Raw genomic sequence first — 24,554 nt, forward strand, 5'->3', positions numbered from 1 at the left:
GAAAACCAGACTGGAGACAGTAGTTTGTCGCAGAAACATCTGGGTTGTCAGAGACCCTCTGGGAAAGAGTGGTGTGTAGAGCACGCTTTAAACAGCTGAGGGCATGATCCTGACAGAACCAAACTTTGAAACAACCATATGGTCCCATAAAACACTTGCAGGGACTGAGATCTTTTTGCAGTCTCTCAGCACTCTCCTGTCTCTAACCTTTACTCAGCACCCTAGTCTCAGTAACAGTGATGCTGCCCTTCAAGTTTGCTGCTGCCTCAGAGGCTCCCGAGGTCACAGAGCTGTCTGTCCTCCATGAGCTTCTAATCATCATAGGTGGTTTTCTGCCTCCTCCACACCAGGCAGGGACACTCCTCTTCCCTGCACCTGCCAAGTTCCAAATTCCTTGGTCTACGCTAAGGGAGGCATCATTCTACACTTATTGGCTACCTTCTCATACACTATGTGTGGGCTGCGATGTGAGGAGAGCACGGTGGATAAGCCAATGTTTCTGCCTTTGGGAAATTCAAGTCCTGTGGGGACACAGAAGGCAAAGCATCCAAGGCAGGGATTCAGACCACGACAGAAGTTACCACGAGGCACATGCCAGGGTGGGGGACAAAGCTCACTGGGAAAGAATGCCGGAGGACCTGGACGTCCCACAGAACTGTGAGTAAAACAAGAGGAAACAGGCTCAAAGAGAGGAACTGAGGGGCCCGCCTCAGTATAAGTATTTGTGATGTCCGTTTAGAGTGGCTGGGAGCCTTTTTCCCCCTGTCTGCCCTGCCTTCCCGGACACGTTTCCCGGTGGGAGCTGTGCTGCAGTGAGTAAAGCCTTGAGAGCAAGTTGTGAGGCTCCCTCAAGCCAGGTTCTGTCATCTTGGACACGGCTCCTTGTTCTTTTCATTGGTCCATTAACCTTCTCCATCCCAAACAAGCTTCCAAGGCCATGGACACTGCTATCAGCCCAAAGCTGGGACTAGGTCCCCCCACCCCCACCCCGCCTGCCCCCTCACCCGCTCCCATGAGTCCTAACCCTTCAGGTTAGGGGACTACCAGAGGCAAGCTATCTGCGGTTTCACATGGGCCAGCTCTAACCACATGGACTTTATCCGACCTGGCTTGTTGTAAAGAGAATGTGCAGAATCTGGCTGCCTGCAAAGTGAGGTCTGCAGGGTTCAGAGATTAGAGAAGAGAGTGGGGTATAGGTAGGGTCAATCTGCACAGGGCATGGTGCTTATAGGCCAGAACCAGAGACCATGCATGTGGCCCCAGAGTTCAACCTTTCCTTAAGCAGGGCCAAGACGAGGGATCTGTAAGAAACTCTCTATCCATTGTACCCACTCTCCTGCCCATTCACGCAAGAAATTGCACATATCTTGAGGGGGACGATACAGGTTTAATTAGACCTTGGCCAGAGCTAAGACCTATCTACATGTAGCCTCCCAATCTCGCCTGGGGAGCCCTCCTCCACTCCTCATTGGCGAAGCCTCGGTGGCCACGCTACCTCTAAGACCAGACTAAGCTAATCAAGGCAAAGCCTTTCCCCGTCAGTGATTGGTTGAGGGGCGGGCACTTGACCCTAATACAGCCAATGAGGTCCAGGGAGACATGTGCTGGGCATGCTGGGAAAAGGCGCTGCTGCTTTACTCTCAGAAGCTGGCCGGTGTGAGTCCTGGCGTTCTTGCTGCAGCTTTGTGCCTTCCGGGAGCGGTGGGAATGAAGCCGGTGCAGAAGATGGCCTGACTGAGGGATGGAGAGAGACAAAGCAAGGTCCAAGGAAGGCAAGTGGGGGAGGGGACGCTCTTGAGCTCAAAATCAAACTGTACCTTAAGCAAGCTCCCTCCCATTCTCTAGACTCTTCACTTATGAGCCACTTAGTAATAGGATTCCCCTCCCCACCCCCAGCCCATAAGCCAGTTAGAACTGGGTTGACTGGCACTATTCCTGAAAAATTCTCAACCGCTGTGGCCCCTAATGTCAGGCTCAGCTGTGCAGTAGTGAGTGGAGTCTGCGTTCCAGGCTCCAGCGGGCCCTGAAGGAAGTGGGGTGGGGGGTGGGGGTCAGGGGCCAGAGTGCCCAGCACTGTCTCTTCTGCCAGATTGTGGGCATCTTACAAGTGGGAGCCATGGTGTTCCCTCCTGGGGCCCAGGCCTGGCACTGTGACTGGCGCACTGGGGAAGAGAGTGGTCAGTAATGCTGCTGAACTGAAGGTCATAGGGAAGGAGGCCGTGGCAGACAGCCCAGGGTGGGGCCAGGTGTCAGGGCACTGATCCTAATGGGTCACGGGACCCGCTTTTCCGTGGCACCTGGGTCAAAGTCATTTTGAAACATCTCCTCTGGCCTGCACTGTAGCGCCTGGTCTGAGCACTCACCCCCAGTCCAGCCCCTCTTTTTTCCACTTTCCTGAGCAATTCTGGTTGTGTTCTGATCCAGGAGCACAGCAAATGAAGCCAGGCAGTGGTTTTTCCCAGTTTTGAAAAATTACCAAATACAGTAAAACATCCAGAAACTAAAAATAAAGCCCGAAAGAACAGGTCATCAGTCAGTCCCCCACAGCCAACTGCCAGCCCAACCAGTATTGTGAAATCCTCAAGTTCCCTGCTTTGTTGACAAACTTCCCTAGCCCTGAGTGGAACTTTGTCCTGGGCAGAGCAAATGGGGCCCAAAGGGAGGTGGCCCTGGTCTCTGACTTGTGTCGCCCCAACCCTAGGCCGTGTCCCCTGTGTATGTGGGACAGGCATCAAGACACTCCAGCTCCCATCCACCCCAGCCTGTTAACTTCATTCATTCATTGGGGGAAAAAGAAGAAGAAAAAAAAAACCCAACAAGATTTGTACACCCAGCACTCTGTGGGGGTCTGAGGACAAAATCGCAGATATTTGCAGACCCCTCCCTGGTGTAGCCTATAATTTCTTGGAGACAAGACATTGATAAAGTCTTCACTGAAAAGATAAAGCAGATCACTCAAAGAGCATAAATTTACAACCGGTGCCATGGCCACAAAGGTGAGGTCTGAGAACCTTTGGACAGGCCACGTGACCTCAGGAGGCTTCCCAAGGGAAGTCACGAGCTAAACAAACCTGAAGGATAAGTAGGGGTGAGCCAGATAAGGGCTGTGGCACAGGAGGGAGACAGCACTGCCCAGAACTGGGCTAGATTGATGGGGCTTGGAGCCCAGAATCCTGAGCAGAGATGGAGGTGAAATGGAGTGGTCCTCTGAAGGCTTGGGCCTCAGCCTGAGGGCAGGAGGAAGCCACTGATGAGTGTATTATTATCAAACCATTGTTTTGCAAATGCCCCTCTGGGGCACCTGACACTCAATCCTTTAAGTGTCAGACTTTAGGTCTTGATCTCCTGTTCTGTGAATTGGAGTTCCACATTTGGCTCTGTGCTGACAGCTCAGAGCCTGAGCCTGCTTGGGATTCTGTGTCTCATTCTCTCTGCCCCTCCTCCACTTGTGCTCTGTCTCTCAAAAATAAATGAATGTAAACAAAAAATTTGAAAATGCCCCTCTGGCTGAAACATGGTTGCCAAATTGGAGGGGCCAGAGAAGATGCAGGGAAACCAGAGGGGAGGCTTTTGGGGTCAGCTACGACAGCATAGCAGTCACTGATTATTATTACATTTCATGGTGATGCTTGTTCAAGGTCTCTCATGCACTTGCAATTAGGCAGTGGCTGGGGTAGGAATCATCTGATAATTGAAATTTATAGCAGATATGGAGCTTCTGGAAAGCACTGACAAGAGAATCCTTACAGTTCAGGTTCTGAGACTGTAGAGCATGCCTATACCCTCTCCTGAAATAGCTACTCTGACTTTGAAAAACAGCTCTGGCTTGCTGTTGGGTTTTATTAGACTCAGCACCTAACCGTAGGGTGTTAAGTGGCCATGCAGTCTGAGCTTCCCAAATAATCTGCATGTTGTTGGATCCCTCAGTTATAAGGATGGGCTTGTGCAGCATCAGTCTGTAATCAGATGGAAATGGTAGCTGAGTCCAAGCTCAGGCAGGTGTGGAAGATACAGCTAAGTTGCATGCACAGGTGACTTAGATTCTTTTCACACCAACTCAAGTTGCATTGCCGCCTCCTCTCTCTCAACCCGCAGGGAAGGCTTCTTGGGATAATCTTTAGGATCAGTTAATAGAAAATGAAAAAACTCTGGGGCACCTGGGTGACTCAGTCCGTTGAGCGTCTGACATCGGCTCAGGTCTCACAGTCTGTGGGTTCTAGCCTCACGTCAGGCTTTGTGCTCACAGCTCATAGCCTGAAGCTGCTTTGGATTCTGTTTCTCCTTCTCTCTCTGCTCCTCCCCTGCTCGCGCGCTCTCTCTCTCTCTCAAATAAACATTAAAAACAAAAAGAAAATAAAACTCAAGCATGGTCTTCATATGGGTTTGCATGATATGATGCTGATACTTCCGAAAAGTTACAAGGTAGCATGACCACATTCAGGGATGACCTTGAAGGTCAACGGTAAAGAAAAATGTTCCCTGTGACTAGAACTTTGGGGAATATGTTTGGTTTTCTGGAGTGAGATGGCCAGAAGTATGAATCTACTGGTTATTGATTCATGATCAGTTGTTAATGGTTTGGCTTTATGGTCAAGCACTTGGAAGGAACAGGAATGAAAGATTGGTATAATAGAGTTCTACCAAAGACCAGAACCTAGATAGATAGATAGATAGATAGATAGATAGATAGATAGATAGATAGATAATTTTAAGCAATTGGCTTATGTGATTGTGGGGGCTTTGCATGTCCAAAATCTAATGGGATAGGCCAGCAGGCTGGCGACTCTGAGAAGAGCTGTAGTTTGAATTGAAAGGCCATCTGCTGGAAAAATTCCTTCTTGCTTGGTGTAGGGTGGGTAGGTGTCAGTCTTTGTCCCATGAAGGCCTTCAATGGATGGGAAGTGGCACATGTACATTATGAAAGCAATCTGCTTTACTCAGACTCCACTGATTTAAATGTTAATTTCAGGAAACCAATATTGCACTGTAAACTAACTAAAATTTAAATTAAAAAAAAGAAAAAATATCTTGCGGAGAAAAAGATAAATGTTAATTTTGGAGTGCCTGGGTGGCTCAGTTCGTTAAGCATCCAACTCTTGATTTCAGCTCAGGTTATCATCTCACGGTTCATCAGATCAATCCCTGTGTAGGGCTCCAAGCACAAAGCCTGCTTGGGATTCATTTTCTCTCTCTCTCTCTCTCTCTCTCAATAAATAAACAGTTTTTAAAATGTTAATTTCATTCAAAGAACACTCTCACAGAAATATATAGAATAATGTGTGACCAAATTTTTGGGCACCGTGAGTTGACACATAAAATTACCATCACAACTGATGACAAGTAAGTCTGGAGAAAAGGTATAGGGATGGACCTCTCTGAAAAGACACAGACTATGAAGATATTAATGCACATGTGAATGCCCACCAAAAGGCATCCATTGCAAAGGAGCACAACAGTAGGTAGACAAAATGGATACTTACTAACATATTCTGGATGTTAATTAGCCTCTCTCTCCCCAGCCACCCTAGTGCTCACTCAATGGGCCCATGAACAGGATGGCAGGAATAGGGTTCATGCATGGTCTCAGCAACGTGCTCTTCCCCTTACCAAGACTGACCTAACACTATTGCTAAGTGCCCAATCTACCAACAGCAGAGACCAGGGTTCATCCCTGATATGGCACCATTCCTTGTGGGCACCAGCTAGCCACCTAGTGGCAGGTAGATTACCTTGGACCTCCTCCATCACAGAAGGCACAGAGATTTGCCCTGACAGGACACATATTAGTAGTAAAGTTTAATGAAAAATACACTCGTAGTAAAGGTTAATGAAAATTTACAGAAACCAAAACAGGCAGGACAATTAAGGGCTCAAACATTTTGGGAATGAGAATTTAAGTCACTCCTCTAGGTAAAGAACCCTGACCAGTTGAGGTTCTCATTGAGGGCAGGGGAAATACAGAGTGTGCAGTGAAAGAAGAAAGCTATCAGTATCAGTTACAGCCTTGTGACAGATTACAGAACGGAGAACTGTAGTAGTTTTGCTTCTTTTTTGTTTTCATTGATTTTTATTTTAATTTTTTCATCATAAGTGAACTTTTTAATCCTTTATTCCCCCAACCCCCCAATCCACCTCCCGTTTGGTAACCATCAGTGTGTTCTTTACAATTAAGAGGCTGTTTTCTTAGTTTGTCTCTCTTTTCTTTTTCCTTTTTTCACTTGTTTTATTTCTTAAATTCCACATGTAAGTGAGATCATATGATATTTGTTTTTCTCTTACTGATTTCTAACTGACTTAATCTGACCGACTCTGTAGCTCTCTTCATGTTGTTGCAAATAGCAAGATTCCATTTTTTTCTTATGTCTGAATAATATTTCATCATATACCACATCTTCTTTATCTTTTCATCTGTCTATGGGCACTTGGGCTGCTTCCTAGTTGTAAATAATGTAGTAAACATAGGGATGCATATATCCCTTTGAATTAGTGTTTCTGTATTTTTTGGATAAATACTCAGTAGTGTGATTACTGGATCATAGGGTAGTTCTAGTTTTAATTTTTGGGGGGAACCTCCGTACTGTTTTCCATAATGGCTGCACCAGGTTGCATTCCCACCAACAATGCATGAAGGTTCTTTTTTCTCCATATACTCACCAACATTTGTTGTTTCTTGTGTTTTTGAGTCTAACCATTCTGACAGGTGTGAGGTTATATAGCTCATTGTGGTTTTGGTTTGCATTTCCCTCATGATGAGTGATGTTGAGCATCTTCTGATGAGTCTACTGGTCATCTGTATGGTTTTTTTGGAGAAATGCCTTTTCAGGTCTTCTGCCCATTTTTGAATTGGATTATGTGTTTTGGGGACATTGAGTTGTATCAGTTCTTTGCATATTTTGGATACTAACCCTTTATCAGATATGTCATTTGTAAATATTTTCTCATTCAGTATGTTGCCTTTTATTTTTGTTGGTTGTTTCCTTTGTTGTGCAGAGTTTTTTTTATTTTGATGTGTACCCAGCAGTTTATATTTGCCTTTGTTTCCTTTGCCTCAAAAGACCTATATAAAAAAAGGTTGGTATGGCCGATGTCAAGAGACATTACTGCCTATCCTCTCTTCTAGGATTTTTATGGTTTCAGGTCTCACATTTAGGTCTTTAATCCATTTTTAGTTTATTTTTGTGTATGGTAAGAGAAAGTGGTCCAGTTTCATTCTTTTGCATGTGGCTGGCCAGTTTTCTCAACACGAGTTATTGAAGAGACTGTTTTTCCCCCATTGTATATTCATTCCTTCTTTGTCAAAGATTAATTGGTCACAAAATCATGGGTTTATTTCTGGGCTTTCTATTCTATTCCATTGATCCATGTGTCTATTTTTGTGCCAGTACCACACTGTTTTGATTACTACAGCTTTGTAATATAACTTGAAATCTGAGGTATCACACCTCTAGTTTTGTTTTGCTTTTTCAAAATTGCTTTGGCTTTTCAAGATATTTTGTGGTTCCATACAAATTCTAGGATTGTTTGTTACAGTTCTGTGAAAAGTTTTGCTTATTTTCTATTTGATCTTATGTTTGGATATGCTAACCATTAGTTTCTCGCTCCTTCCCAATTTTCCTTTATACACAAGTTGTCAGAACTTAATTTTACATTTTAGGCAACAGAAGATTCTAACAGGGGACTTTTACTAAATTTGAGCAATGATCAATATAGTGAGTAACGGGTACATTGACTCCTGGGGAAAGGGTGAGAACTTCTTCACTCCTAAGAAGGATAACCTCATATTAGATAGAAATCGAGAATTGTTTTATTTGATATACAGAATTCAAATATGTGTCAGGGGTGCATATGGAAGCAGAGTAGTTAATGGGTTGGGCTGTGCCAGTTACCTACTTATTGCTTGTCAGCTCTAGATTCACCTTTTTTTGCGGGGGGGTGGGGTGGGGGCTACTCTGTAAAAATGGACCCAGACCCTTTAAATATTTTCTCCTTGCCAGAGGCATTGGAGAGACATTCCAGGAGGAAAGGATTTTGCTTCCTGTTTTCAGCATTCTCACTAGACAGGCTCCTGCGGCATGGAAAACTTCTTCAGCACCAGGATCCTGCTGCAGTCCCCACTTCCCCAGGGCCCAGCTCCTGCAGTACCTACCTGGTCCCAGCAGCTCTGGTAGCCAGCAGCCTCCCTGGGCACTCCCTCCCTCAGGTGGCTTTGTAACCAAGAGCTTCCAGTAAAATGTTGCCAGTACCCTAGAGCTTGGATTTCAAGTGAGCTCCAGATTTCTAGTAGGTTTCACCGGCCCTGCACTAACTCTGCCATCTCCAACAAGGGGGGGTGGGGTTATCAGCCTTGGCAGGTTTCTTCCTAGGGTGCTTCCTCAGGTCTTAAGGGCGTCATTGACTCCTTATATCTGATACTTTTATATTCTTTAGAGTCTTACTGGGCAATCCCTCATGACTCCAGTCCCTTTTTCAAGTTAATACTTCCTTATACTAAACTTAAGTCTGTTCATATTACCATGTGATTTCTTTCCTGATTGGACCTAGACTGATGCAATGTCGAGAGAGAGAGAGAGAGAGAGAGAGAGAGAGAGAGAGAGAACCAAGAAGAGGCTGTACCACCTTTTATTGCCTAGCTGTTAGAGGCTGAATTGTGTCCCCTCCCCCCCCCCCAATTCATATGTTGAAGTCCCAACCCCTAGTACTTCAAAATGTGACTGTATTTGGAGGCAGGTCTTTTAAAGCGGTGATTAAGTTAAAATGAGGCTGGTAGGGCGGGCCCTGATCCAGCGTGACTGGTGTCCGCACAAAAAGAGGAAATCAGGACACACAGACACAAGGGGTGCATGCACAGAGGGACGACCGTGTGAAGGGCCAGCAAGAAGGTGGTCATCTGCAGGCCAAGGAGAGAGGCCTCAGAAGAATCTAACCTGCCAACACCTTAATCTCAGATTTCTAGCCTCTGAAGCTGAGAAAACGAACATCCGTTCTTTAAACCACCCGATCTCCTGGCAGCCCAAACAGACTACTACACTAGCCTTGGCGGTCAGCCAGAGTCATCCTCTACACTGTACTTAGAAGTGAGTCACTAAGTTCAGCTCATAGAAAATTAGGAAGATGAAAATTAGATACCACTTATTGTTGGGAAGAGTATTAAAGAATTTGTGAACATGTTTTAAAATCTATCAGAGAGACATAGTAGGAATGCAGCCACGTAGGATGTAATGGTGGCTTGACCTGGGATGATAAGAAGTCAGACAACTCAGACTTGGGAAGGTAGTGTTGCTAGGACCTGAAGATGGGGTGGAAATGAAAGTGAGTGAGGGAAGGGCAAAGACTGAATTCTGGCTTGGGAGCTGCTCAGCTGGACAGATGGTCATGACATCCCCCTGAAATAGAGAAGAAGACAGTGTTTAATGAGGAAAAGTGAAGTTTAGTCTTGGACGTGTTCTTTACGGTGCTTTTGAGAATCTCAAACTGTTCATGTCCAATAGACAGTTGGATTCGCGTGAGACTTTGGTGGTAATTAAACCATCAAGCATGAGAAAGATTGCTTAGGGATCCTGCTGAGTGCGGAGAAGAGCAGTAAGGAGCATGCCTTGAGAGATGCCGGCACCTATAGATTGGGTGGAGGAGGGTGAGTTTGAAAGAGACGAAGATGGAGGAGGAAATTCAAGAAAGTGTGGTGTGACAGGAGACTTATCAGTTCAAACTACGTGTGACTGCAAGGAACAGGCATCCAAAGTAACAGTGGCTTAAAAAAAGATTTTTTTCCTCTCGTTTGCATGAAATACCAAAACCCCCATCAGTAACCCCTAGCAACCATTAATCTGTTTTCCATCTCTGTAATTTTGAGATGTTCTATAAATGGTATCATACAGAATGTGACCTTTTGAGATTGGCCTTTTTCACTCAGCGTAATGCCCTTGAGATCCATCCAAGTTATTGTGGATATCCAAAGTTGTTTCCTCTTTATTGACAAGCAGTAGTTCATAGGATGGATGTACCACATTTTGTTTAACCATTCATTTATTGTAAAACATTTTGGTTGTTTCCATGGTTTCAGCTATTACAAATAAAACTGCTATGAACAGTCATGTATAGGTTTTGATTTCTCTGGGATAATGCCCAGGATTACGGTTTCTGAGCCATATGGTAAGTGCATGTTTAGTTTTTTAAGAAACAGCCAAACTATATTCTAGAGTGGCTGTAGCATTTGACATTCACATCAGCAACATAAGAGATCCACTTATCTGCATCCTCTCCAGCATTTGGTATTGTCACTTTTTTTTTTAACCGTTCAAATAATTGTGCAGTGATATCTCTTCATGGTCTTAATTTACACCCGCCTAATTTCTGTAGAGATATTGAACATCTCTTCATGTGATCTTACGCCATCTGTATAGCTTCTTCAGTGAAATATCTCTTTATGCCATTTATCTGTTGATTGTTTTTTTTTCTCTGTTGATTTTTGAGGTTTTTCTTTTTTTTAACTGAAGTATAGTTGACACTGTTTTACATTAGTTTCAGGTGTACAACATAGTGATTCAACAAGTCTATATACTGTGAGTTTTTTTATATGTCCTAGGTGTGAGGTCTTTGTCAGATATGTAGTTTGCAAATATTTTCTCCCTGTTTGTATGTTGTTCTTTCATCTACTTAACATCCTTTTGCAGAGTAAAAGTTTTTAATTATGATCAAGTCCACTACTTTTTTTCTCCCCTGTATTATGCTTTTGGGATAATGTCTAAGAACCTTTCACCAAACCGTATGTCTTAAAGATTTTCTCCTATATTTTCTTATAAAAGCTTGCTAATTTTAGGGGGACCTGGGTGGCTCAGTCGGTTGAGTGCCTGACTCTTGATTTTGGCTCAGGTCATGATCTCACAGTTCATGGGATCGAGCCCCGTGTCGGCATCTACACTGACAGGGAGCCTGTTTAGGATTCTCTCCCCCTCTCTCTCTGCTCCTCCCCCACTCATTCTCTCTCCCCCCCCCGAAATAAAAAATAAACTTAAAAAATAAAATAATAAAACCTTGATAACTTTACATTTTAAATTTAAATCTGTGATCCATTTTGAGTTAAATTTTGTTTTGTTTTTTAATTTTTTTAATGCTTTTATTTATTTGTGAGAGAGAGAGAGCACGAGAGCACGAGCAGGGGAGGGTCAGAGAGAGAGGGAGACACAGAATCTGAAAAAGGCTCCAGGCTCTGAGCTGTCAGCACAGAGCCCGATGCAGGGCTTGAACCCACGAACCGTGAGATCATGACCTGAGCTGAAGTTGGACACTTAGCTGACTGAGCCACCCAGGTGCCTCGAGTTAAATTTTGTATAAGACATGAAGTTTAGGTCAAGATTCATTTTTATTTTTTTTTTAATGTTTATTCATTTTTGAGAGACAGAGAGAGCACGAGTGGGGGAGGGGCAGAGTGAGAAGGAGACAGAATCTGAAGCAGGGTCCAGGCTCTGAGCTGTCAGCACAGAGCCCAATGTGGGGCTCAGACTCACAAACTGTGAGATCATGACCTGAGCCGAAGTCAGTCGCCTAATCGACTGAGCCATCCAGGTGCCCCAAAATTCACTTAAAAATTTTTTTTTAATGTTTTATTTATTTCTGAGACAGAGAGAGAGAGAGACAGCAACAGCGTGAGCCAGGGAGGGTTAGAGAGAGAGGGAGACACAGAATCTGAAACAGGCTCCAGGCTCTGAGCTAGCTGTCAGCACAGAGCCCAACGCGGGGCTCGAACCCATGAACAGTGAGATCATGACCTGAGCCGAAGTCGGACGCTTAACTAACTGAGCCACCTAGGTGCCCCCCAAGATTCATTTTTAAAGAGATGGATACCCAGCTGCTCCAGCACCATTTGTTGGAAGGACTATCCTTCTTCATTGAATTGCTTTTGTATTTTTCTCAAAACCAGCCGGGTATATTTCCTTGGGTCCATTTCTGGGTTCTCTTTTCTGTTCTATTGATCTCTGTTCCTCTGCCAGTACCATACGATCTTGATTACAGTAACTACATAATAAGTCTTGAAATCAGGTCGATTGATTATTCTCGTTTTATTCTTCTTTTGCAAAATTAGCTATTTGTTTTAGATAGCCTAGTTCCTTTGCCTTTCAATGTAAATTTTAGAAGAGTCTTTTTGTAGAAAAAATCATGATGGGATTTTGATAGGAATTGTGTTAAACCTGTATATCAGTTTGTGGAGAATTAACACCTTTACTACGTTGAGTCTTCCAATCTGTGAACAGGGTTTATCTCCTTACTTATGTTGATATTTGATTTCTTTTGCCAATGTTTTATAGTTTTCAGCATACAAGTCCTGTATGTGTTTAGTTAGATTTGTACCTAAGTATTTATTTTTATTTGAGCAAATAGTATTATATTCTTAATTTCAGGATGCACATTTTCATTGCTAGTATATACAAATACAATTGATTTTTGTATGTTGATCTTGTAGTCTGTAAGCTTGCTGATTTCATTTATTATTTCCAGGAGGGTTCTTTCCCCCTGCAGATTTTCTACGAAGACAACCAAGTTTTCTTTCTTCCTTTCCAATGTATAGGTTTATTTCCTTTCATTGCCTTACTGCGCTAGCTAGAATTTGCATACTGTGGTGAATAAGGGTGGTAGGAACAAGCGTTCTTGTTCCTAGTCTTGAGGGGAAGGCATTCAGTTTTCCACCATTAACTATATTAACTGTAGGCTTTTTGGTAGATGTTCTGTATCGAGTTGAAGAAGTTCGCTTCTCAGTTTTCTGAGAGTATGTGTTATGAATGGGTGTTGGCGTTTGTCAGATTTTTCTACATTGATATGACTTTGTGATTTTTTTCTTTAGCTTATTAATATTGAGTAGATTTTGGATATTGAATGTGCCTTGTATTCCTGCAATAAACGCTGTTTGGTCATGGTAGAAAATTATCTTTATATATTGCTAACTTACATTTGCTAATATTTTGTCAAGGACTTTTGCATCTGTATTCATGAGAGAGATTGCTTTGTAGTTTCTTTTATTGCACTGTCTTTGTTTTCTGGTATCAGGGTGATGTTAGCTTCATAAAATGAACTGAGATGTGTTCCTTCCTATTCAGTTTTCTGAAATAGATTACGTTGAATTGGTGTTCATTCTTTAAACATTTGGTAGAATTCTCCACTGAAACCATCTGGGACTAGATATTTCTTTTTCAGAAGTTTTTAGAAATAATGTTTGTTTATTTTGAGAGAGAGAGTGAGTGCGCACAGAGAGAGGGAGGGAGAGAATCTGAAGCAGGCTTTGTGCTCCCAGGTTCCCAGCACAGAGCCCAACTTGGGCTCAGTGAGATCATGACCTGAGCCAAAATCAAGAGTCAGCCGCTTATCCAATTGAGCCACGCGGGTGCCCCTCAGGACTTTTTAAGTTACAAATTCAATTTCCTAAATAAATACAGTGCTATCCAAATTATCTATTTCATTTTGGGTGAATTGTGACAGGCTGTATTTTAAAGAATTGCTCCATTTCAAGATTGTCAAATTTACGTGCATAGCTTTGTTCATAGTATCCTCTTATTATCTTTTTGATCATGATCTTTAATAACATCACCTGTTTCATTTTGTCCAGAAGGCGAAGTCCCCTCCTTGGCATTTGGAAGGTGCAGTCCCCAAATTTTGCCTAAGTTATGTGTTCCCCTGCCTCCCTATTTCCCTTCAGTCTTTCTGGCTGATCCTTGCCTGATGGGTCTCCTGACTGAGGTTTATATCAGGCTCTCTTTACCGCATTCCTCCTGATCACACGTACCCTCACAAGTCCTGTTTCTATCTGTATGCTGACCTCTGCCTTCAACTAGACTAGAACCCCAAGTTCTAAGACCTGTGTCTCCATGTCCACCCTGCAGTGCCTCCTTGAATGTGTCACAGGTACATTAAGTACAACCCATCCAAAAACTGAGCTCACCATCCTCTCCCCAGACCTGTTGCCATTCCAGAATCCCTGTCTCCATGAATGGCACAGCCATTTACCAGCCAGAGACCTAAGAGTTGGCCTTAGACCTCCTTCCGCCTTCACTGTCACCTCCTGTTATCATCAAGGGCTGTCAGTTCTACCTTCTAAACATCTCTGGATTCTCTCCATTGCTGCCACACACCATGCCACCTGCCCCACTGCTCTCATTTGCCTTGGACGAGTGACCAGAGCAGAAATTCTCAAACACAAGTCTAACCATGGTACCCCCTGTGAGGTGTCCTGTGTGCTTAGATAAGGCTCAGACTCCTTCTGGGACAAGTAAAGCCCTTGATGAAGTCTTGGGCATCTTGCCCAGATCCCTTTATATGTCTTCATATGCCAGAGAGCATATGAATCTGGCTACAGAGCTGGATTGTAACTGCCAATGTAATTAAAGCACCTATAAACGAGAATGCCCGTTCTCTGATGTTGGAGTTTATGCCTCCCGCTATCCTGCCCTAGGCCCAGCACAATGTGAAGACAGGGCTGCTTGAGAATGGGAGGAAAGGACTGCACTTGGGGGTCAAAAATGATGGTTCCTGGGGCACCTGGGTGGCTTAGTCGGTTGAGAGTCCGACTTTCGCTTAGGTCATGATCTCGCGGTTCGTGGGTTCGGGCCCCGCGTCGGGCTCTGTGCTGACTGCCAGCTCAGAGCCTGGAGCCTGTTTCAGTCTGTGACTCCCTCTCTCTCTGACCCTCCCCTGTTCGCGCTGTCTCTCTCTCTCCTAGAAATAAAAAAAAAAAAACAAAACAAAAACACCATAAAAAAAAAAATGATGGTTCCACTACTCACACTCTTGTGTCACCTTGAGCAAAACACTTCCGCCTCGGGTTTCACATATGTAAAATGGGTGCAACCATCCCTCCTCTTCTCTGTGATATGTCAGAATCAGAAGACAAAAATACTCGTTGTGAACCAGCACGCCATAATTTGGTCTCCTCCACCACACTTTGCCCAGCAACCAGAACGGTGCCTGGCCCGACGCAGGGGAGGCTAGCGAGGCGCCCAGCGCGCAAAATTTCAGGAAGCACTCCCTGTCATTGTGTGCAGTTGCAGGGCGCCCTGACAAGGAGTGTCTGCCGGAATTTTGCCCGGGGTGGGGAGAACTTGAAGGCGGTGGGCCTCACCTGCTTCGGGCCGCCCAGACGCCCAAAGCAACCCTTGAAAGACAACCTGCTCTCCAGCGCTAGGCCCGCCCCCTCCGAGGCTTGGCTTCCGGGACAGAATGAGGCGCCCTTCTATTGGCTGTTGTTCTCTGGCGTCACCAAGGAGCGCCCGCTCGTGCTAAAGTCTTATTTAGTGGCGCAGCCCGGAGCACTGCCCCTGCAGTTCCGCACGGGTCGCGGTTTGCGAACACGCCGCAGGTGTCTAGGTGCCCGCTAACCTCAGGCCCCAACCCGGTGAGTCCCAGCCCGACAGCTCAGGGAGCTCAGCAAGACCGGCCGCCGCACTCAGGTAGGTTGGGGTGGAGGCCGGGCCGGTCTCAGCCTCCTTCCAGGTCTCCCGCTGGCGTCAGGACCGGACCGGGGTCTCCAGCCCCTGTGACCACACGGACCGGGTGAGGTGGGCCCTCGTGAGTGCCCGCGTGCCAGGGTCACAGCTGGGGGACCAGTTCAGGGTGCCAAGCGAGTGGGTGGCAGGCTGCGATGCTTGTGCTGTTTCTGCCTCGAATCTCTGTCCCTTTGCTTAAGGACATTTTTCCAGAGTTGAACTGAGCTCTTGCCCTGTTGCATCTTGATTACCGCAGAAGCACTTGGGGCCACTTTCTACCTGGTACTTTGGCAGTACTTTGGCCTCGGTGCCCCCTTTTGTAAAATGAGACCTTGTACCTGAGGCGATTGCTGTAGGGTGGAATGAGAGCCTGAATATGCCTGTTATGTGATAAGGGCATAGTCAGTGGGGCCTGGGGTTATCTTGGAGAGCTTATGACCAGCCCTATCCCTGAAGCGTGTGACCACGTTTTCCCAGGCTGACAGCAGGCAGGGTGTCCATGGGGCTCTTGGAGATCTCCTGTTGGAGCTCTAACCCCCATCACCTCGAGGATACTTTAGGCCAAGCCAAGAATTTCAGTGTCACCTAGACTCGGATTCAAGTCCCAGTTATTTTCTCTCCTTGGGAAATTGAGAAAATCTCTTCATCTTACTGAGCATTAGTTTTTTCATTTGTAAAATGAGATTAACTGTACCTTACCTTCCATAATTGTCAGGAGAATTAAATCAGACCTTTTAGGTAAAGCACTTAAAATAAAGACCTGGCAGTCAGCTGGAGCAGTTACTATTTTTTCAGTGTATGGAGGTCTGAGCGCATGCATTTTGGCTTAAACACATTTTTGACAGTAGAATGGTGGTATAAGAGAGGAGGGCAGAAGTTTCAAAGCTCCTGGTTTTCTGGCCAAACTTATTGGCCACGATAGTGGTTAGATCAGTGACCTGGGTCTAATGAGTTTTTAATGGAATGTGGCAAATTGAATCATTAGGGTGAGGACCAGGAGTCTGGGTCTGCCTCCACATGCCTGAGCTTTATAAAGGGCTACATTTTAAAGCAAGGACCCATGCAGGTCAGAGACTATTTGGAATGAAGGCCAGACTTAGATTAAAAACAAAACAGGAGAATGGGGTTTGCCTCTGAGTAAAGCCAGGAACTCAAAATAGGACCTGAGCCCTGTTGATACCTTCTAAGTGATTTGAGAAAGAAGGAAAGGCAGCCATATTGACAATCACCAAGCTTTCCCAAGGAGAGTAAAGTCAAGCCCCTGCTTCTGGTATTTGTTCATTCAGCAGAGAGTAATGTAGAGCCTTCTGTGTGCCAAGCACAGTGCTGTGGAAAAGCATTGAAAAAGACAGATGTATCCTAGAGCCCAGAGAGGAGACAGCCCAGTGATGCCTGTCAGGCTTAGGCCCAGCCCTTTGTCTGCAGTCTCTTCCCTCAGGTAGCCTGTACTTCAGCAGGAGAAACTGAATAATTACTGTCCGAGAGGCTCATGGGAGTTGCTTCTAGAAGGCTGGGGTAGCCTGGTAGGGGTTTTAGCTTGGTAGTGTGAGCAGTGGAAACATTTTCAGTAGGAGGGTAATAGGATCAAACTGGCATTTAAAAATTTGCCTATGACAGCTGTGAAGCCCGTTTTACTAGTGGTCACTTGCCCATGCTGGGCCCCACTCTTAACTAATTTCTAGTCCTGCTTATTTTAAGCCCAGCCCAGCTCAGCTCAGTATCACTTCTTCGAGAAACTGGACTAAGGCGGGATCCTTATCTTCATAGCAGTGGTTCCAATTGCTGGATCTTACTTAAAACATCATTGTTCGTATCCGTCTCCCCTGAGAGCAGGATGGCAGGACTGAATGTGTCTGATCTGTAGTTTGCCCAGTGCGTCAGAGATGCCAGGTACAGTGTAAACCTGTAGAAAGCACTGGTTGAAGGAACACTGGGATCCCTGCTATCTAGATTAGTGCCTGGCATGAAGCAGTCACTCCTCTAGAAATGTTTCATTACATGCATTGAATTGGGGTGGGGGGCGGGGGAAGGTCACCTTATAAAGTGTAACAGAGTGAAATAACTAATACATGTGGACTACTTCTAGGGTGGTGTTCTGGGAATGGCTGATGGATAAAAGGGCTTGGGCTGCAGCTCAGGGAACTTTGTGGATCTTGATGGTGGTTTCAGCTCCCTCTGTCCCCTAGGACCTAATTTTTTCTTCACAGGTTCTGATGCTGGTCTCTTGTAGAAGGTTGCTCACAGCTCTGCTGCAGGCTCAGAAGTGGCCCTTTCAACCCTCCAGAAATATGAGACTGGTGCAGTTCCAGGCACCCCACCTGATGGGACCTCATATGGGCCTGGAATCAGGGAATGGTGGGGGGGTCATCAACCTCAACGCCTTTGACCCCACACTGCCCAAGACAATGATGGAGTTCCTGGAGCAGGGAGAGGCCACCCTCTCGGTGGCAAGAAGGTAAATCAGCAGGCGGCATAGCCCTATAATGGCTGTCCTGCTGCCTTCTCCATCATTCCACCCCATCCCAGCCCTGGAAAGCAGAAGCAGCTGGTAACTCTTTTGCAAGTGAGTAGGGTAACTCTACCTTTCCTTTCTCACCTGTTCTCTTAGTGAAGAGCCTTAGAAATCTTGTATGACAAATTCCTCAGGCCCAGGAATGGTGATTAACTCTCCCAAGGCCACACTTCTGGCGGTGGAGCCAGAACTGCTTCATCACACCTGCCTTCCCCAGGGTATTAAGTTCCTGTCTGCCTGAGGAGTCTGGGGCCTGGGGTCGTAGGAGGCATCTTGGGAAGCTGGGGGAATGTTTGGACTCTTAGCTCCTTGAAGGAGAGAGGACTGCAAAGAGGTGTTCTTAAAGATAGTTCTTGGGTTTGGGCTAGGTGGGAACTTTCCCAAAGCCAGGGTCCATATGGAATTTGATGAAATTAAGTAAATTAAGAACCACTTGGAGTTACTTTTACATATTAAATTGGCAAAAATATAAATGTTTGACAGCACACAGTGTTGGTAACAGTATGTTTCCTATACTGTCATAGTCTTGCAAGATTAGAAATTACTGAGCCTCGGTGGCTCAGTTGGTTAAGCATCCGACTTCAGCTCAAGTCATGATCTCACAGTTCATGACTTTGAGCCCCACATCAGGCTCTGTGTGGACAGCTCAGAGCCTGGAACCTGCTTTGGATTCTGTGTCTCCCTCTCCCTCTGCCCCTCCCCTGTTCACACGCACACACACACACACACACACACACACACACACTCTCTCTCTCTCTCTTTCTCTCTCTCTCAAAAACAATAAATAAATAAAACATTTTTAAAAATTAAAAAAGAGGGGCACTTGGGTGGCTTAGATGAGTGTCCGACTTCAGCTCAGGTCATCATCTCACAGTTTGTGGGTTCGAGCCCCACATCAGGCTCTGAGCTGACAACTCAGAGCCTGGAGCCTGCTTTGGATTCTGTGTCTCCCTCTCTCTCTGTACCTCCCCCATACCTGCTCTGTCTCGCTGCCTCTCAAAAATAAATAAACATTAAAAATTTTTTTAATAAAAAAAAAAACACTTCCGTATCCCTCATCGGGTAATTGGATGTATCTGTACTGTGCAAGTATACACAGCCATGTGAAAAAAGAGAAGGTATATACGGTTATGAAGAGATCTCCAAAAAAATATGTATTAATTATTGAGTTTATGTATTTTGAGAGAAAGTGCACATGCACCCATGTGAGCAGGGGTGGGGCAGAGAGAGGGACATTGTCAGCACAGAGCCCAACGCGGGGCTTGAACTCATGAACCGTGAGATCACGACCTGAGCCAAAATCAAGAATTAGATGCTTAACTGAGCCACCTAGGTGTCCCTCCAAAAAAAAAAAAATAGTTTTTAAAAAGGTAGATTTGGTGTCATTTGCATAAAAAAGGACGGGAGGAGCAGAGCACACATAGAAAAGCCATGAAGAGCTACACAAGACACAGTAGCTGTGTCCAAGTATGGAGCAGGGTGACTAGGAGAAGGGGCAGAAGAGAAACCTTTCCATTCTTCCCATTTGCACTTTTTAAATTCCTTTACGTGACATGTATTGTCTAATGGGGGAGAGTAAATCAACATTAGATAAAAATAAACAGTGTTCTGGTATCAACGGGCCGTAGCTGGGTTTGATTTGCACATTGATTGTGATGATCAATAGATCTAGAAATATATATTTTTATTTTGAGAGAGATTGTGCACAAGAGTGGAGGAGGGGCAGAGAGCGAGGGGAAGACAGAATCTCAAGCAGGCTCCAGTTGTGAGCATGGAGCCCACTGCAGGGCTCGAACTCAAGAACCATGAGGTCATGACCTGAGCTGAAAAAGAGTCAGACGCATGAGCCACCTAGGCGCCCCTAGAAAATATATTTTAAAAAAGTAAAACTTGTAACTGCTGCAGTACCTGCCCAGCCTACCCAAGGGTTGCTGGCCTGCTCCCAACCAGTCCCTCTCTCCTGCTCTTGTCTCTGCAGCGCTCTGGCTGCCCAGTTGCCAGTCCTGCCACGGTCAGAGGTGACCTTCCTGGCCCCCGTCACACGGCCAGACAAGGTGGTATGTGTGGGAATGAATTATGTGGACCACTGCAAAGAGCAGAACGTTCCTGTGCCCAAGGAGCCCATCATCTTCAGCAAGTTTCCCAGTTCCATCGTGGGGCCCTATGACGAGATCATCCTCCCCCCAGAGAGCCAGGTCAGTGTGTCCTTCCTCACTGCCCTCCTGAGTCACTGGGGCCCAGCGCATGGGTGCTCAGCACTCAGCGTCTGGCCTGAAGGAGCCACCTATTGCTTAGTAGTGCATTAAGCAGACACTACTGGGGATTATACGGTGAGGCTGGTCTCAGGAAAAAAAGAAACATCTTTTACTGATTACAAAAATAGTGCACCTTAATTGTAGAAAAATAATAAAACTTAGCATGCATCTTCCAAGAGTAAGTACAGTGTCCTACGTGACCATAATAACCACTGTCACCACTCAGAAAATTAACATAATGCCCATTGTATAGTCCAAATGAGAATATTCCCAATTGTCTCCAAAGATGATATCTAATTTGGGTAGGTTTTTATTTTTTATTGAACCAGGATTAGTCAAGGCCAAACAGTGTACTTGGTTAGCTCTCTCGGCCTTTAAACAGGGATCCACAGACTTTCTCAAAGGGTCAGTTAGTAAATAACAGACTGAACGCTATAGTGTGTCTGTTGGAACAACTCAACTTAGCCACTGTCATGGGAAAGCAGCCGTGGCTGATACATAAATGAGTGAATATGGCTGTTTCTAGGAAAACTTTACTTATAAAAAGGCAGTGAGCTGGATGCAGCCTGTGGGCCATAGTTTGTGGACTTCTGCTATTGAACAGTCCCCCTGCCCTTTTCTAGCTTTCATGACAATGAATTTTTGAAGGATCCTCGCAAGTTCTCATAGCATATCCTACGCTCTGGATTTGTTGGGTTTCCTCATGATTAAATTTAAGTTAAACATTTTTGTCAGGTATTCTGCATAGTTCATTTGGACTGCTGCAACAGAGTATCACAGACTGGGTGGCTTTTACCAAGTTTATTTCTCACAGTTCTGGAGGCTGGGAAGTCCAGGATCAAGGTGCCGATACATTTGGTTCATAGACTACCGTCTTTTTGCTGTTTCCTCACATGGCAGAAGGGGCAAGGATCTCTTTTATAAGGGCACTGAACCTGTTCATGAGGGCTTTGTCTTCATGACCTAGTCCTAACACTATTGCATCGGGGATTAGGTTTCAACATATGAATATGCAGTCTGTAGCAATAGATGTGCACTGCACTCCATTGGGAGGCCAACTTTTTTTGTTGTTTAATTTTTTTTTTTATTTCTGAGAAAGAGATAGAGACAGCATGAACAGGGGAGGGTCAGAGAGAGAGGGAGACACAGAATCCGAAGCAGCCTCTAGGCTCTGAGCTAGCTGTCAGCACAGAGCCTAACGTGGGGCTCAAACCCACAAACCGGGAGATCATGACCTGAGCTGAAGTCAGACACTTAACCAACTGAGCCACCCAGGCGCCCTTGGGAGGCCAACATTTGATCACTTGGCTTACTTGATGTTCACTAGATCTCTTCATTGGAAAGGTGCATTTCACCGTGGTAATTAATAAGCAGTCTATAAGGTAGTAATTTGAGATCCCGTGATGATCTTATTGCCCCATAACTTTTCATCCAGTGATCCTCACCTGAATCCATTATTGTATTAGGGGGTTAGATAAAAGGTGATTTTTCTGTCATGCCTTCTACTCTTATTAGCTGGCATTCTGTGAAGAAAAGCTGCCTTCCCACCCCACCCCCTTTTTTTTTTTTTTACTCCTATCCCTTTAGTAGCACTGTGTATTGATTTTTATTTTTACCCAGTATGTTGTAATCTATCACTTAGATTCGGTTTGATATTCAAATAGTCTCAGTTTGGCCAGTGGGGGACTTCAAGTTGGTCCCATCCCTGTCACTTTTTGAGTATTTCTTTGCTCTGGCCAAGATATTTTAGGCTCATCTTGTATTCTGTCTCAGGCCTGGAGTTCTCCATTTCCCTTAAGGAGCCCAGTTCTGTCTAGTGGGAAGCAATACTAGAGACCAAGATCAGGTGTCAGAGCAACTCTGGTTGTTAATGTTAGAAAGAGCAACCAGTTTGAAAGGCTAAGTTGTATCTTATAGTTGCACTTTGCAAATTGTGGGAAAGGCTGAGCATGTTTTCCATTTTCTGTGGCCATGCCCATTTCTCTTCATTTAAATGAGTAATACTCAAAAGCATGTAGACTGCTGTTGGCACACAGTAGGGTTAGCTGTTATTACTTGGTATCCATCCTTTTTTAAAAGTATCAAGTGACTTGTAAATTCAGACTCCTTGCCTTCTATGGTCACAGTGGAGAGCCGTGCCTGCATGGAGTGGGATTACCTGCCACTGCCCAAAGACTATGGGTCTATAAGCCACACCTCCCCACCCCCCCCCTTCGCTCCATCTACTTCATGGTGATTAACAAATGTGGGCCCGCAGCCAGACCCCACTGTTAGAGACCCAGGCCTGGAGGCACATGGTGTGACCCCTCAGCATGGGAGTTGGCCCCAGAGCCAGGCAGCCCACTGCTTCTTTCTCTTCAGGAGGTGGACTGGGAGGTGGAGCTGGCTGTGATTATTGGAAAGAAAGGCAAGCACGTCAAGGTAAGGTGGAAGAGGAGGTGCGAGTGCTCTCTGGCCTTGGGAAACGGTTACCAACTTCTTGCTCCTGCCTTATTCCTTGCCCATCTTTGGCTAGCTCTGGCTACTAACATTTTGTTATGGGGGTTGGTGTCACCATGATGATCTAACTTCCAATCTGGCCAAATCCCATCCCCTAAAGGCCACAGATGCCATGGGTCATGTGGCCGGCTTCACCGTGGCTCACGATGTAAGTGCTCGTGATTGGCAAATGAGACGCAATGGAAAGCAGTGGCTGCTGGGAAAAACCTTTGACACCTTCTGCCCCCTGGGCCCTGCCTTGGTGACCAAGGACAGTATAGCAGGTAGGTCTTGGATACCCCATGTGGGGACTCTTCCTGCTCTTGCATGGGTACAGCAGACTAAATGAAAAGCAGCACTCAGAAGTTGGAGTTGCCTTTGGCTGACTCCTTAGAGAGCAAGTCAGCCTAGGCCATGAGTTCCACAGGCCGCCTTCCATGTCCCTCATGCAGAGGTGGAACTCCCTGTAGCTGCCACTATCCAGGAGCGTCTTTAGGTTGGAAAGCAAAAGTTAGCTGTTGAGCATCAGAAAATGGCTGTCAAAAGCCTGTGCCTTTTCCACAGTAAGGAAGAGGTGAGAGCACCACCAGGACCTCCGCAGCCAGTGTTACCAGGGTGGCACCAGTTCTAAGCAGCAAGGGCATTGTGATTAAGAGGGCAGAACACAGCCATCTGGGTGGGGGTGTGTCCATGCGGTCCAGCTTTATACCACCTGATGCAGCCAGTCATCAGTGAAGTGAAACTGTGTTCCAGTTGCTCTAAGGAGTGTGAGTGTATAGGCAAAAAAAAAAAAAAAAAAGTGCCCATTAGGGCACTAGTACAGGTAAGCTGTCCCTGCTGCCAGATGCAGGAGTCCCCTGCCTATTTTGTTACCCTGTTGTGTTACAGATACCACGTCATTTCTGTATCTGCAGCTGTCAGCCTCTGGTGTGGACAGATGTCCATTTAAGGCAAAAACAGCCATTTTTCTCTCCCACTTGAGGGTCTGGGACATCCCCTCCTAAACTCACCCAGGCAGACACTTCTAGGTGGTAGATACACGGAGATCTGATGTGTCCATAAAGTTCCGCTGAGTCTGGGTGGGCATAAAGTGCCAAGAACATATGCAAGGAGACTAGCAGACCTTTCATCTGGCAAGTCACAAAGCCTCCCTCTGCATTTGCTTTGAGTAAAGGGAGGGGTTTGAGGGAAAACAAGAACTCTAAGGTGGTGCTTTTGCATTTTTAGATCCACACAACTTAAAGATCTGCTGCCGAGTGAACGGGGAGGTGGTCCAGAGCAGCAACACCAACCAGATGGTGTTTAAGACTGAAGAGCTGATAGCCTGGGTCTCCCAGTAAGTAGCATGGGGCCCTACCTCACACACCCACCTGAGATTGAGCTGAGCCTTCCAGTCCTGGCTGTGGCCAGCTCAGCCCCTGGTCTCACCTGTCCCATTTGCCCCAGGTTCGTGACTCTTTACCCAGGGGATGTCATCCTGACTGGGACGCCCCCAGGTGTTGGTGTGTTCAGGAAACCTCCAGTATTTCTCAAGGTAGGTTGACTAAAAGGAGGAAAGGGAACAAACACCCAGAATTCCTGGCAGCCTTGAGAAATCCAGGCCTCAGAGACCAAAGGACTGATGTCCTCATGCCCTGCTGTTGCAGAAGGGCGATGAAGTTCAGTGTGAAATCGAAGAACTAGGCGTCCTGATCAACAGGGTGGTGTGACGGATCTTACCACGAGCCCTGGACTTAAGAGGTGGGAGCATCCATTCCTGCCTATCACAGGGAGGAGCCCAGGAGGGAGAGGGATGGAGCCCTTCAATAAAATTCTCAGCCCAAAGCAGCAGCTTGGCTTCTA

General features: G+C 45.7%; 1 protein-coding gene across 4 annotated transcripts; it reads left to right on the top strand.

Annotated features, from left to right (window-relative positions):
- The first annotated feature begins 15,266 nt into the window (after positions 1-15,266).
- On the top strand, positions 15,267-24,539 carry LOC144239386 (oxaloacetate tautomerase FAHD2A, mitochondrial). Of its 4 annotated transcripts, none has more exons than XM_077773430.1 (8): positions 15,267-15,431; positions 17,654-17,922; positions 19,958-20,174; positions 22,596-22,655; positions 22,834-22,996; positions 23,940-24,048; positions 24,159-24,246; positions 24,359-24,539. In XM_077773430.1, the coding sequence occupies exons 2-8, from the start codon at positions 17,681-17,683 to the stop codon at positions 24,419-24,421; spliced, it is 942 nt and encodes a 313-aa protein (XP_077629556.1). In that variant the 5' UTR covers positions 15,267-15,431; positions 17,654-17,680; the 3' UTR covers positions 24,422-24,539. The 4 variants fall into 4 exon arrangements, with proteins under 4 accessions (XP_077629556.1, XP_077629555.1, XP_077629559.1 ...); XM_077773429.1 differs by having other exon boundaries at positions 17,675-17,922; XM_077773433.1 differs by having other exon boundaries at positions 17,698-17,922.
- The last annotated feature ends 15 nt before the right edge of the window (positions 24,540-24,554 follow it).

Source organism: Crocuta crocuta, unplaced genomic scaffold (assembly GCF_008692635.1).
Source record: "Crocuta crocuta isolate KB4526 unplaced genomic scaffold, BGI_CrCroc_1.0 scaffold67, whole genome shotgun sequence".
Classification (NCBI taxonomy): Eukaryota; Metazoa; Chordata; class Mammalia; order Carnivora; family Hyaenidae; genus Crocuta; species Crocuta crocuta.